General features: G+C 40.1%; 1 protein-coding gene and 1 pseudogene across 1 annotated transcript; one reads left to right on the forward strand and one right to left on the reverse strand.

Moving 5' to 3' along the window:
- Positions 1-10,093: 10,093 nt before the first annotated feature.
- On the reverse strand, positions 10,094-10,766 carry LOC125314646 (E3 ubiquitin-protein ligase RNF181-like). Its single transcript, XM_048277495.1, has 2 exons — positions 10,475-10,766; positions 10,094-10,392 (listed from the first exon to the last, which is right to left on the reverse strand). The coding sequence occupies exons 1-2, from the start codon at positions 10,764-10,766 to the stop codon at positions 10,094-10,096; spliced, it is 591 nt and encodes a 196-aa protein (XP_048133452.1).
- A 1,212-nt stretch (positions 10,767-11,978) lies between these two features.
- On the forward strand, positions 11,979-13,019 carry LOC125314647 (annotated as a pseudogene).
- Positions 13,020-13,784: the final 765 nt, after the last annotated feature.

The raw sequence follows: 13,784 nt of genomic DNA on the forward strand, positions 1-13,784 counted from the left end.
CAAATAAGTTCATAACATTGAGCCTCGGACCTTTACGGAACACGGCCATATATATATATATACTAGGGTCTCGGACACAAAGGAATACGACCCACAAATCTCGGTCTCGGACACATAGGAACACGACCGGATCAAGTCTCGGACAATTAATCGAACACGACTCACTTTGGTCTCTGACGACCTAATTGAACACGACTTTCATACTTTCTCGGTCTCATACAATCGGACGAATACGGCTCACTTTGGCCTCGGACGACTTGATTGAATACGACCCTCTCATTTTCTTGGTCTCAAACAATCGGACGAATACGACTCACTTTAGCCTCGCACGACTTGATTGAATACGACCCTCATATTTTCTCGGAATAGTTCGGGACCACGTGATTCACTTACGTTAGAGAATTAATAAATCGGGACCACCCGATTAATTCACACTAATCCAAAGATTAATCCAGATCGCTCGATCAATCTATGCTACTATAGAATCCAATCCACGACATGCGTCCATATTATACTAACGTCGCAATATATAAATAACGTGCAATTAAAATTATACTACCGTGGGAATTATTAGGGCCGAACAACAATAATTTTCTAACGTATAATTCATTTACGACTATAGTACTAAACTATAGCAATGCCATATTTAATTAACACCATGGCATAACAACATTTGTCACATAAAAGTAACGCTAGTTAAAATATAAACTAACCATGGTTCAAAATTCACTAGAGTCAAAACTAACCTAACCATGATTAAATAATAGCATAAAGTAACTATAGTTAGGCATAAAGTAACTAGAGTTAGTAAAGTAACCATGGTCCAACTTTGAGCAACCAATTATCCTCTTGAGTTTACTATTCATTTCAAGAACAAGCTTTCTCTCTCCTCCTTCAAGCAATTTTCGGCCACCTCCATTCAAGCTCAATCCCAACAATTTCATGATCAAAATTTCACAATATCATGGTCTCTTAGCAACCTAACCACCTAATTTAGGTTTAGAAATAATCCTACCTCAAAAACATGCAAAAACCTCTGTTGAACGGTTGTGAAAAGCTCAAATCAAGCGGTGATTCCAGCGGTCCTAGCACGGCCGGCGACTCAAAGACGATCTAGTAACTTCAAGCGATCCAAAGCGATGCCGGTGAAAGCTTGAAGAATTTTCGGCAATGGAGGGTGAGAGAGGGAGAATTCGGCCAAGTGAGGGAGTATGAGGTAGAGAGAGAAAGTGAGCTAGAGAGAGAGTGGGTTCTTGAAAAATGAAGAAGAAGAGGGCCAAAATAATAAATAATATAGGTTAAGATAATTATTTGGGTCCACAAAGTCAAGAGGGATAAAAAAAAAAATTTCCTCCCCACCAAGACTAGTCAATCTCGGCCAAAGGGAAAAATGATCAAAATACCCTTCGTTCCAAGTGAAAAATGGGGTATTTTTCAAGGACAAATGGGTCTTTTCCCATTCCCAATCCAAATCTACTTTTCTTAAACCTCTTTGGGGCGAACCGCGAAGGAATAGCACACAGGATGAGGAAACGTCCAAAATTTTATTTATTGAGACCCCTGAACGTCCGACATCAACTTTTGAAGCTCGATTCGCAATCAATCTCGATCAATAGAATTTTCAGCGTATCTTAAACTAACGGGCGGCTTTTAGGAGTTACGCGTATTGACCCGTGATTAAAATCACGTTTAAGAATTACTCGAGCCATGACGACCTTGGTTGTCATTCAATTGCGAGGGTCAATCACTAGTCCCGATGGACACGATTGTTAGAAAATAATTCGGGGACGTTCGAAACCCATACGAGGTCAAACGGAATCACCCATGATCGTAACGTAGGGTATTATCCAAATCGTTCCTTAATTATTCTAGGATCGGCCTATATTGGTCCAAAATATTCCCTCGGCAATTTTCATAGCCAACGAGTCGGTCCATGACCAAGTTCTTAGGTCCACGTACTTGATTTTCCTAGCTAGTGATTCCCATTTGGTTAGTCTGCTCAAGATGGATCATTCCTGAGTAAGATTAAACTGAAATACATCAATGAGACTTTTCATTTATTCAAGGCTTCAAAACGAGCCGGATTACAGGATGTCACATATTCATTCGACCCACAAATTTCGCGAATGCTAATCCTTAGCAGACTTGATGTTCCATCGTCTGATACCTGAAAAATAGGTCCCACGACGGGGTGAGATTTACATCTCAGCAAGCTTACCCTAAACCTAGATTAGGCCGTTAGTACCTCCAAACAACTTCTCAAATCAAAAACGTCTGAAGACGTCCATAAAATCAGTATAAGCGGGATGCATGTGCAAGCATAAACATTGGCAAATCAAACAATTACAACAACCAGGCATTCAATATTTCAAACCCAGCTCCACATACTAGCACAATAATCTCATTTCTCAATGCAAGGCCCGCGTAATAACGCATCAAGCTATATTATAACTGGACAGACCCGCGTAATAACGCCTCATGCCATTATAAATATTCCACATTGATCCATAGCCCGCGTTTAACGCATTAAGTTATCATATAAAATTTCACATTGGTCTAGGGTCCGCGTTTAACGCATCGAGCTATATTATAACGGGACGGACCCGCGTAATAACGCCTCAGGTTGTTGTTAACCGCGTAATAACGCCTCAGGTTAATATCCCGCGTTTAACGCCTCAGGATAATATAATTACTCTCAACGCTCGCGTAATAATGCCTCAGGTCGGTCTAACCCGCGTTTAATGCCTCAGGTTAACATCCCGCGTTTAACGCCTCGGGATGAATACAAAACCCCGCGTAATAACGCCTCAAGATATAATATAGTCTCTTATACACATTGACCCCACGTCATAACGCTTCAGGGTATAACTGCCATTCTCGGACCCGCGTTACTACGCCTCAAGTCATTTAAAATCACATGGCACTCTGGCCATTCAAAAGCACAGGACACAACATGGCAAATTATCAAGTCGGTCAATCTCGTGCCAATACAAGCATAAGTCATGCACAATGGCTAATCAAGACCCACACAATCACATAGTCAATCGAGGCTACATATACGTTGAATATCCATACCACAATTGCAGCCACATAAGTCACAAATTCACCTCAATTCAGCCAAGCATAAACTCGGCTCCTATGATCCCAATCGACATTACTTCATATAAACATGATTTGACTAGTAAAAATCATCATTTGAAGCTCAAACTTGTTTTTTAGTACCCTAACTTCCTAGTAAAGGTTTAGAGGTCACTTACCCGTAGGTCCAGTTAGCGCAATTTCTAATCCAAATGAGCCACTCAACTCAGCCCACTCAAAGCCAAAAGGGCAACTTGCGTGTACCTAAGAAAATTGCATCGAAACTCATTCATTTCTCACATCTCTTGTGCCAATATTTCGTTGATGCATCAATTAACATGATAAGGTGCCTTAACAATGAATTTAAGACAAAGTGACACCATCCACAGCCCTTAATAGGTTCGGTTTACTCAGTCCCAAAATAGGGCAAATTCTGTTCTGCCTTATACCATACCAATCAGCCCATAGCTTCACTCTAAGATTCAATTTAATGCAAAACCAACTTTCCAAAACCTTATTCTATATGTCTAATATGTTCACCGAAAATTTGAAGTCAATATAACACCTCTAAGACCTCCAATCAATCCGATTTCCTCAGGTGTGCAGGCGGTCAGAATCTGCCTCCCAGAAATCACCTCAAATCAGCCATGAAAACCCATCCTAACTCAATTAAAACTGTAACCCTATCCGATCCATCTCAAGTACTATGATTCAAGAGAGTCTCACCGAAATTTTGGAGCCATTTGAAGTCTTGAAGCCCACAAAACAGCTCCTCCCCCAAAATCGGTCAAATTCTATCCCGTCAGGACCTTTGTCCGTTCAAACAGGTCTACGGGAAAAACTACCAGGCCAAATTTTTCTCATAATATATCTCTGGAAATCCAAGACAATTATCTTTCAAATGGAGGTGACCTTACCTCAAAACGACGTCGAACGAAGGAGATATGGCCGAAACAGTGAAGGGCGTCAGGCTGGTCGGGCGAGCAGGTTCTGCTCGTGAAGAAAAAAAAAGAAGAAGGGGAAGAAGGAAACGTGGAGAGGGAGAGAGAAAGTGGTTAGCTGATCCAAGGAGAGAGAGAGAGACTTGTCCTTCAATTTTGCTTGGTCAATAAGTGAATAGTGAGCACATGGGTCAAATGGAGTCAAAATATCCCATTTCTCTTATCCATCAATTTTGTTCTAGAACCTTTGACCCTCATTGACTCTCTCTCCAACAAATTTTCGGCAGCCCTAGGGTAGAAAAGACCACAATACCCTTTGGATCACTTAGGGCAAAATTAATGCTTGAGGGGTAAAACGGTCATTTTATACTTGTCGTCTGAAATTTTGATTTTATTTCCAAATCAAATTACCATTGATGAGACAACGTCCAATTCCTATCCAATGTTAGAATTCTTCATTTCCATGCTTCCAATTTCGAGATTCCATCTCAAGTCAATAGTCTCAAAGGGTCAGAATTCAGAATGTCACATCATCGCTCTTGCTACATCTTAATGTGCCTCTAGTTATAAGTAGATTCTTCTTTTTGGGGCAAGTTTGTCCGTTAAACCTCATTTAAATTACTGAAGTATTTGGATGCTGAGTTTTGAAGTTCGGATTATATCTAACACGATTGCTTCCTGTGACGGTGAAGCAGATGAACAATACCTTCACATGATGAAAAAATCAATGTCCTTATTTGATGGTGTTGAGGTTTTGCTTTTTCTCTCTCCTTTTCCTCTTTCTAAGAAAACTGTTCAGACACTTTCTTGATTTGTGAACCTTGACTAGGTGTTCGAATGACCTGTATGTGTGAGTTGCATTGTATTTCTGTCGTCAAGGGTTAATAAAAGCAGAGTGGAACTCTGCTAGGTAGTAGTTTTGGAGGATATTGAAAAATTTAGAATGATTCAGCATTGGGAATTCACATTGGTCAACTTATTCCCAAATGATATCAAAAGTAGCATCAATGAGAGATTGGTAGTTTAGATTCGCCGATGCATATGCAAATCACATCACGTTGTTCAACAAAAGAGTTCTGCTTCTTTTAAGAGGCTCCTCTGATAAATGGATCTCATATACATGCAAACGTGAGTCTGCCATATTCATTACATAGGCCATCTAAAATGTTAGCGTAAAACAGAAAACCGATCATGAATTAGTCTTTTAAGTATTGTTCATTGACAAATAATTTTTCCTGTTCTGAATTCTTGAATCTTATGACTATTCAAACAAATATATAATCCCTCTGTTTTTCTTAATATGTTGTTTTTAAATTAATTGGTTAATCCTTATAAATATCAGGCTACATGAACAATTGAATGTTAGTGTGTGCAAAGTACGAATATGCCACTACTTTATCTTTACTTAGGATGAGGCGTTCTTTCAACTTGTACCCTGGAAATATTGTCTATCCCATTTGTAACTCGAGTTTTGTCTGGATGACTCTCATTCGTAGTGATGCTTGAGGAACTCTCTCTCTCTCTCTCCTTTTTTTATTCTTATGTGATCGTCTTTTCCTTTTGCTCTCTTTTGAAATACGGGTTAGTATCTCCGACAGGCACCGGCCAAAGAAGAAATAGAAACTAAACAAGAGAGGCAAGGGAAGTGAGTGGGTGATGAAAAACAAAGAACAGATGAGGAGAAAAGGGAATGTGGTGCCTCCTGACACAAAGTGCACAGCTCGCAAGCGCAAAGCTCTGTTTTGAATCTTTTGATCAGCGGCAGGCATGAGCTACAGTAATAGATTTCCATAATACAATTTCTGACATGGCTCATATTTAGAAGCATCGCTGGTTATGCACTGCGCTAATGTTTTTCTCTATCCAGCGGTCAAATGTAACATTTTCTTTCAAGTAGTTAACATGATCCTGCGAAAATTGAGTGATATATAAAGTTAAAATATGATGGTCACAGGTCCTACCTTTCCATCTCCTGTCTTGAGTCCTTCTACCCTCGTGTTTCTTTCACTTTCTTTTGTGGAGACCAGATTCAACCTTCTGTTTCTGGGAGATTAATGAGCTGAACATGCAGGTAATCTTGGTTTTCGATATTAGGTTTGTCGATTGTTGGTTTTCTCGTTTTCATCGGAAAGGCTGCACTAAAATATTACATGTTCTTTTGGATCTAAAAGGACGATGATGCTCATAGAGTTTGCAAGCGTTCGATTAAATGTCACGAATTCTTGGTTTTACTCAGGATGACACTCCAGGAACCCCAGGCAATTAGCAAAGAACGAGATTCTCTCATCGAGAATGCATACGATATAACACATGCAAAGCCATGGAGATCGGCAAGATTCTTCAAATGCATTTTGAAGACAATAGACTCCTCATTCAAGTAGCATCGACATGCGATCCAACACGACATGCCGACACGTCATATGTAAAAAATAAAGAATTCCAACACGTGTCGGACACCGACGCGCACACCAGCTCCTCATTAGTCCATTAAGGGTGATTCGCATGATAAATGGTTCAGTTTTACTTACGAATGAGTTCAATGCTCTGGTCATTGGTTAACTTAAATTGGAGATCATGGGTTTTTTAAAAATATGACTGCCCAGAGATTTTTGGGTTGCATTTGTTGGGAAAAAAATTCATATTAAAGCAAAATATTTTCTAGTATATTATTTTCCAGAAAAATGGTTATTTTTTTTATTAGTGATATGTGACTGAAAATATTTTTTGGTGTTTGGATTTCATTTGGAAAGGAATTTCAATCTCATCACTTTAACTCAAGCAAAAAAAAAAAAAAAATCAAACTTCAAATAATTTTTAAAACGAAAAAATTTTGTGGTGAGCCTTGAGGTCGCCAGCCTCTGGTGAACATTCGTTTTACCGAAAAACTTTTACTCAGAAAAGCACATCTTAAAGAGCATTTGTTTTATTTGATAAAAAAAGGTAAAATGACACCTCAAGTACTAATATTTATGTACGCCGCTTACTTTGATGTCGCTATTTTTTTTGGGATCACTTAAGTGTCGAATAGGAAAACAAAAATTATCATTTTAGTGTCAACGGCGAAAAATTCCAGTGACCTTATCGGAGTTGGCACTTAAATAATTATTTTTCAAAAAAATTGGCACTTAAGTGATAAAAAAAACGATCACTTTAGTGTCAACAGCGCGAAATTCCGGCGACTTCACCGGAGTTGGCACTTAAATAATCGTTTTTCAAAAAATTGGCACTCAAGTGATAAAAAAAAAATAAATATTAGCATCAAAGTAAACGCCATACATAAATATTGGCACTTGAGGTGTACTTCTACCTATAAAAAAAGAATATTTGTTTTCTTCCTTTTTTTTCAAGTAACCAAATTACAAAGCCTAACATTTATGTATAAAAAATATATTTAATATATAAGGTATTCATGTTGAAATTCTTTATTTTTGGAGAAATAACGTATCGACATGTCAATACCGCATACATCGGAGTTCCGGATGATGTTCCTGCTGGTTTGTCACTTCTGAACGCCAGCTCTCACTTGCATAACCAACCATCTCGCCAACTTCCATTACCTCGCTCTGCAACGACGATGCTCCACCATCGACCACCTGAAGCAAATCCATGCCCACACCATCATCTCCGGTCTCTTTCGCTTCGTGTACACCGCCAGTAAAGTCTTGGCCTGCTCTGCCTTCGCGCCATATGGGAACATGAACTTCGCGGCGAGCGTTTTCGCTCTCATTCCCGCCCTCGGTTGTCGGAGCCTCTGAAGAAGGAAAATGGGTTCATAATTACATGGATGAGAATGGCATCGATTACGAACTTGAGCTAGGCACTACATTGATTAACTTCTATGGCAAATATGGGTTTGTCAATTCGCACAAAAAGTTTTTGACCAAATGCCTCTGAAAGATGTGACAACTTGGAGTGCGATGATATTGGGATTTGCTGTTAATGGTGAGAATGAATCAGGGCTGCAGCTTTTCTATGAGATGGAAAATAGGGGTCCTAAACCAAATGCTGTGACGTCTATTGGAGATCTGGTGGCCTGCAATCAGAAGTGCCCAAGCACGGCGCTTGTTTGGACATATGAGCAAAGTTTACGCCATCGCTCCAACTATTGGGCACTATGGATGCAATTGTGTGTTGATAAAGTGTATGACAATGGAACCAGATGGTGCAATTTGGGCATCTATGGTGAACGGGTGTATGATGCATGGCTATGTTGAGTTAGGAGAGAAAGTAGGCAGGCATTTGATTCAACTAGAACCTCAACATAGTGAACGCTATATCCTTCTGGCCAATATGTATGCCAAGATGCGGAACTGGGGTGGCGTTTTGCTACTGAGAAAAACTACGAAGGAAAACAAAGTTGTCACAGTTTCGGCTTGGAGTTTCATTTGTTAGATTGATGAGATTGTTCATAAATTTGCTGTTGATGATCCTACCACGTGTGCTTCCAGACGCAGTGGACGTTGTTCATGAAATCATGAAGGAGTAGCAAAGCAAGAAGGAGAAAGATGGAGGCGGTTGAGAAGTGGAGGCAGCTGTGGAGGATGATGAAGTTCGGAATTCCAGTTGGGTTTGCTTAGACCAGAGGCAAGCTGGTGCCAACAGCAGATGTCAGTGCCATTAGGGCTGTGGCGAAGCTGCAACCTCGATGGTTCATGAACAGGAGAGGAGGGTTTATGGCTGTTGCCAGTGGAAAGGAACGGATGGCTCGATATAGAAGAATTGAAGGTGCGTATTTTCATCTTTATGGTATGGTTTGAGCATGGCACGCTTGTCTTCCTGTTTTATAGTTATTTGGCTTCCTGAAAGAAGGAAGTTCATCGCGTTACTGGATGCAATTGTAATGGCTTCCCGGAGTATCTTAGCTACTTCCTGTATAGATTGGTCTTTCATTTTGTGATCCTTGGTCTTTGTTCTGTTAGAGATGCAGATAGCTAGAGAAAGCTGTAAAAGTCGCGTTTATTTTAGCTGGTTCTCTTATTTTATATTTGGATGGAACAATATTACAAGAACATAAGGACTAAAACATTAGCGGATAAGCATGCACTTTGTTATTTGAATCCATCCACCACAAAATCAAGGACAGCAGTACCAAGCTCCGGAAGCAGGTGATCTCCATTATGAGTTTAAAACTGCCACTGGCACTGATTGAAATAAAGCTAGAATAGAGTGGATGTGCGGAAGATAAATTGTAAGGAAATTGACGGACCAAGACGACAGTTTCTTTCTTGTATTTCTAGCCATCGTATTTAGGAGGGATTTAAAAGGTACACTGGAGTATGTCTGGGTGGGAAGATCTGGTTTATGGCATAGGAAATCTTTCCAGTTCAAAATTGTTCTGGTTGTCTTGCTGCTCTTTGGCTTCATTTTGGTTGCAGTCATTACCTTTTGCCGGGATATGTATGTTGCTTTGTTCAAGCCCTGAAACGCAGTTGACCAGTCTTTATTTTTCAATTTATGTCCTGTGGCTCCATATTGTTAGAGCTCGTCTTTTCTCAACGACACCTTTGTCCGTATAGAAATCGCAGTTTCTGTGATTAAACACCCGTTCAAATGATTAAACACTCATTCAAATTTGAGTCAGTCAATTGGTATTGGATTGCTTGGTTTGGTCATATGTTTTAATCACGCTCTAATGACCAACTTCATGTTTTCTTCTCAGTAAATGTGCCTTTTGACTAACACACCTAATATGATCCATGGCTCAGTGCCAAGTCATGCTATTGTGGAGGATGTGATTTCTGCTATGATCATGATTACTTGCTTATTATTGGTTCTTGAAGTAAAACAGACGACTCTGAAGTTTGTTCGAGTGAAGGAATAGTAACTAATTTTGCGTAATGTGAACATTTGTAACATAAGAAACAGAATGGGTCACATTGTCTAATTTAACAAGGAACAACATCAGAAGCCACAGACTATTTCTTTCATGAATGTAAAACGAAAATATTTCTAAGACATGGAGATCAACCATTTCAACAAACTGTGAAACGGCATCTTCTTGTTATTAATGCAGTAAGTAGTTCCAAAGTAATCACAGCAAATTACTTATTAGAAACCTTACAAACTGAGACTAACTACTCTGGATCTTCTACTTCTACTTTGGTACGGCACAGCGGAGACGAATTGTTCCTCTCCAGCCACTTGATGATGCATCTGCTGTGAAAGAGATGCGAACACGGTATCTCCATCACTTTGTCTGCCCCATTCAGTTCCTCTAAACAAATACAACAGCATCCACCGCCGTCCCGGACAGAGCAGCTCTTCCTCTCAAGCTTTTCAACGGTGCTTCTGGAGACGCCCTGCACGACTTGATCATGATCTGACTCGTTTCCTTCGATGGAGACTGCCTCAACGTCTTCCATTTCGACTTCCTCTGGTGGCCAAATTCAAACTTATGTTCATGTCGAACTGTCGATGGCCATGATCCGATCCCCGTAACGCAGTAAGCATAATACGTCTTATAAGATCAGCCCGAAAGCTGCTACGAACATCCAAAGCATCGAGAACTCTCTTCAAGTGCGTTTCGCAGAGGGATTGCCATGGTAAGATGCAGAGTGGCATCTCAAGCGACTGACTCGACTCAGAAAGTGTAGTGTCTTGAAGATTTATCGGCACTCCCACTTGATCGATGAAGACTAGCAGATGGTGCCACTTGACCGAGAAGTTGAAGATGGCAGTCGGCACACCAGAATAATTGGAATTTCTTCTCTCCAGACTCAATCTATATCCGCAGTAGACTGGTTCCATGCTATTGCTACCAAGAGTGGATTGAAGAGGATTTCACGGGGTAATGCTGAAATTCCAATCACGAGAAAGCTCGAGAAGTTTCTTCACGAAATCTTCTGGAAATATATGGCAAAACGGACCGGACAAGAAGCTGCAGAACAGAAAATCCGAGAATTGAACGAACCAAAAAATTGAAGCTACTCCTCCTACGAATAGAGCAATCTGCTTGGAGACCGAGAATGGGTGAAATCTGGGATTTCAGCAGAAGTGGAAATTCTCTCTGGAGCTGACAAACAATTGCAATACGATGTAGCCGTTGGTGTGTGGTCTTAAGAAGCGAACTGAAGTTTCCTGTTTCGCGGGACAAGGAGGTTCTTGGCGGTGAATTCAAAAGACGATGTAGCCGTTGGGTTGTGGTCTTTAGGAGTTTTCTTGGCGGTGAATTTAAACGAGCGTGCTACGCACGTGCCGCTGCATACTTTCTTTTCTTTAAAACTATTCCTTTCCCTAAAATTCGTGGAATAATATAATAAATCGCAACATAAAAGTGAAATAATTTTTTCGACCAAAAAAAAAATAGTGAAATAATTTCACCAACCGAAATTCGATGTATGATGACTGAAAAATAATATAAAAAAAATCTGATTAACTGAACATTAAAATCCAAATGATAAAGAACTCGAATTTTCAAATATTACTAAAAGGAAAAATAACATCGTTATGATCAGTATTTTACACTTTTAGTGTGACGCAACCCTAATTTAAGACTTGAAATTTCTTATTCTAAATTAATTATTTTTAATAAAGCACAAATATCACACTTTTTACATGATAAAAGGAAAAAATTACTACTTAAATGTGCGTTAGTTGGTTTAAAATCAACCTGCGTCATTTAAATTATTCGATCGTCTTGCTCTTGCTTCTCAAATTTTTAATTTTTAAGTTACTAATTTTTAAGTCATTCAATCGACCTCGGTTGCTGAGGGTGTCCATAGTAACTATTTTATTTCTCTGTTTTTCTATTTTTGGGAATCCTTTGATAGCGCAATTTGATTTTTCTATTCTTGAAATAAATTTTTAGGTTATAAATAAGTTATAAATAAAAAAATAAAAAAAAAATTCTAACTTTTCTATTTCGGGAGGATAACAGAAATAAAATCTCTCCCATTCGCGCCCTGAACGCGCTCTCTATTTCGACCCCCGCGGGCTTGGAATTCGCAGCATCCGGAGAAGATGACCATGTTCGGGAAGCTGCCGCCGCTTTCTCCGGCGGTGGTTTCATGCCCTCTCTCAGCCTACTACACAGTTCACCGATCCCTCTTTCGCCTCCCCCGCCAGAGTAAGTAGGACCTCCGCTTTCTCCGGCGGTGGCTTCTTCTGTACGCTTGAATGGGGAGTTAGGGTTTTGAAGAAGCGTAAGTGGTTAATTCCTGAAGTGTTTGGATGCTGAGTTTTGAAGTTCAGATTATATCTAACATGAGTTTTGAAGTTTTGAAGTTCAGTATTTCACTGAAGGAGACATTGAATTGTTTTCTGAGCCTAAAGATCGTTCTCGCGTGAAATTAAGTGGATCTCTTTCGGTTAGCATACTTAGCTCCGGTGCTATTGTGGGAGCCTCTGACGAAGGAAACTGGGTTCAGAAGTACACAGATGAGAATGCCATTGGTTACGAACTTGAAGTGTTCTGAAAGATGTAACAACTTGGAGTGCAATGATATTGGAGTTTGCTGTTGATGGTGCGAATGAAACAGGGCCGCAGCTTTTCTACGAGATGGAAAATAGGGGTCCTAAACCAACTGCTGTGACGTTTATTGGAGTTCTGATGGCCTGCAATCAGAAGTGCCTAATCAATGAAGCATGCCCCTTGATTGGGCGTGTGAGCAAAGTTTACGGCATTGCTCCAACTATTGAGCACTATGGATGCGTGGTTGACCTCTTGGCTCGGGCTGGACATATCAAAGAGGCTGGTGTGTTGATGAAGAGTATGACAATGGAACCAGATGGTGCAATTTGGGACAACTTTTTTAAATGGGTGTATGATGCATGACTTTGTTGAGTTTGGAGAGAAAGTCGGCAGGCATTTTGATCCAGCTAGAACCTCAACATAGCAGACGGTATATCCATCTGGCCAATATTTACGCTAAGATGGGCAATTGGGATGATGTTTTGCATCTGAGGAAGACTACGAAGGAAAACAAACCAGTTGCAGTTTCTGCTTGGAGTTTCATTTAGATAGATGGGAATGTCCATAAATTTGTTGTTGGCGATCCTACCACTTGTTCAAATTTGAGTCGGTCAATCGGCATCTGTTGAATTGTGTCTATGGCCAAGTTCCATACTTACTGGAATGCTTGGTTCTGCCGAAATTTTTAATCATGCGCTAATGACCGACTTCATGTTTTCTCCTCAGTTAACGTGCCTTTTGACTTGCACACCTAATATGATGCATAGCTCAGTGCCAAAACCTTCCGTAAGGAATGCCCAAGGACTTCAAAGTCCTGATTCCCTCTTCTAAAATGTCATACGGGCATCATTCCTTTCTTCCAGAAACCAAACTAACCTGGTTCAATTAGATTTTGACCGCTCAAAAATTCAGCAGTCTGCTGAACCTAGACAGGACAATGTTTAACGAGTTGAACTGCTTGTACCAGTTCTGTCTACTTTTAGATGCATTTGGTACGGAAAAGTCTAAACTTAGCTGAAAGTCGTAAGCATAGACTTTGAGAGTCCATCAGTACAAACAAGATTTTACTTTGACTTTGATCCAGATTCTGGTGATCTATGAGTCTCCTCTTCAACACCCAAATCTGGAGACATTATTTTGCCACAAATTCCAGGTGTCTCTGATCAGCTCGCAGTTGGATCGCAATCAGCAGAGACTTCATTATCAGCCGAAGAAAAAGAAAACAGCAGACTTAGTAGAAGAGGAGTAAGCAATTAGTACCACCACCTTGTTTGTGTTTCAGAACAGAGTCGGATGCCGAAAAAGGGAAGTGCCAAAACTATAAAACAGATAGAAAGAAGTGCTTGTTACTTGTC

The sequence above is a fragment of the Rhodamnia argentea genome, chromosome 4 (genome assembly GCF_020921035.1).
Source record: "Rhodamnia argentea isolate NSW1041297 chromosome 4, ASM2092103v1, whole genome shotgun sequence".
Classification (NCBI taxonomy): Eukaryota; Viridiplantae; Streptophyta; class Magnoliopsida; order Myrtales; family Myrtaceae; genus Rhodamnia; species Rhodamnia argentea.

Bases quoted from the DNA above. Each gene is read 5' to 3' on its own strand.
- LOC125314646 (XM_048277495.1), bottom strand. From the start codon at position 10,766: ATGGAACCAGTCTACTGCGGATATAGATTGAGTCTGGAGAGAAGAAAT. The intron at 10,393-10,474 runs GTATTATGCTTA...TTTGGCCACCAG, and splicing joins TCGGGCTGATCTTATAAGAC to AGGAAGTCGAAATGGAAGAC.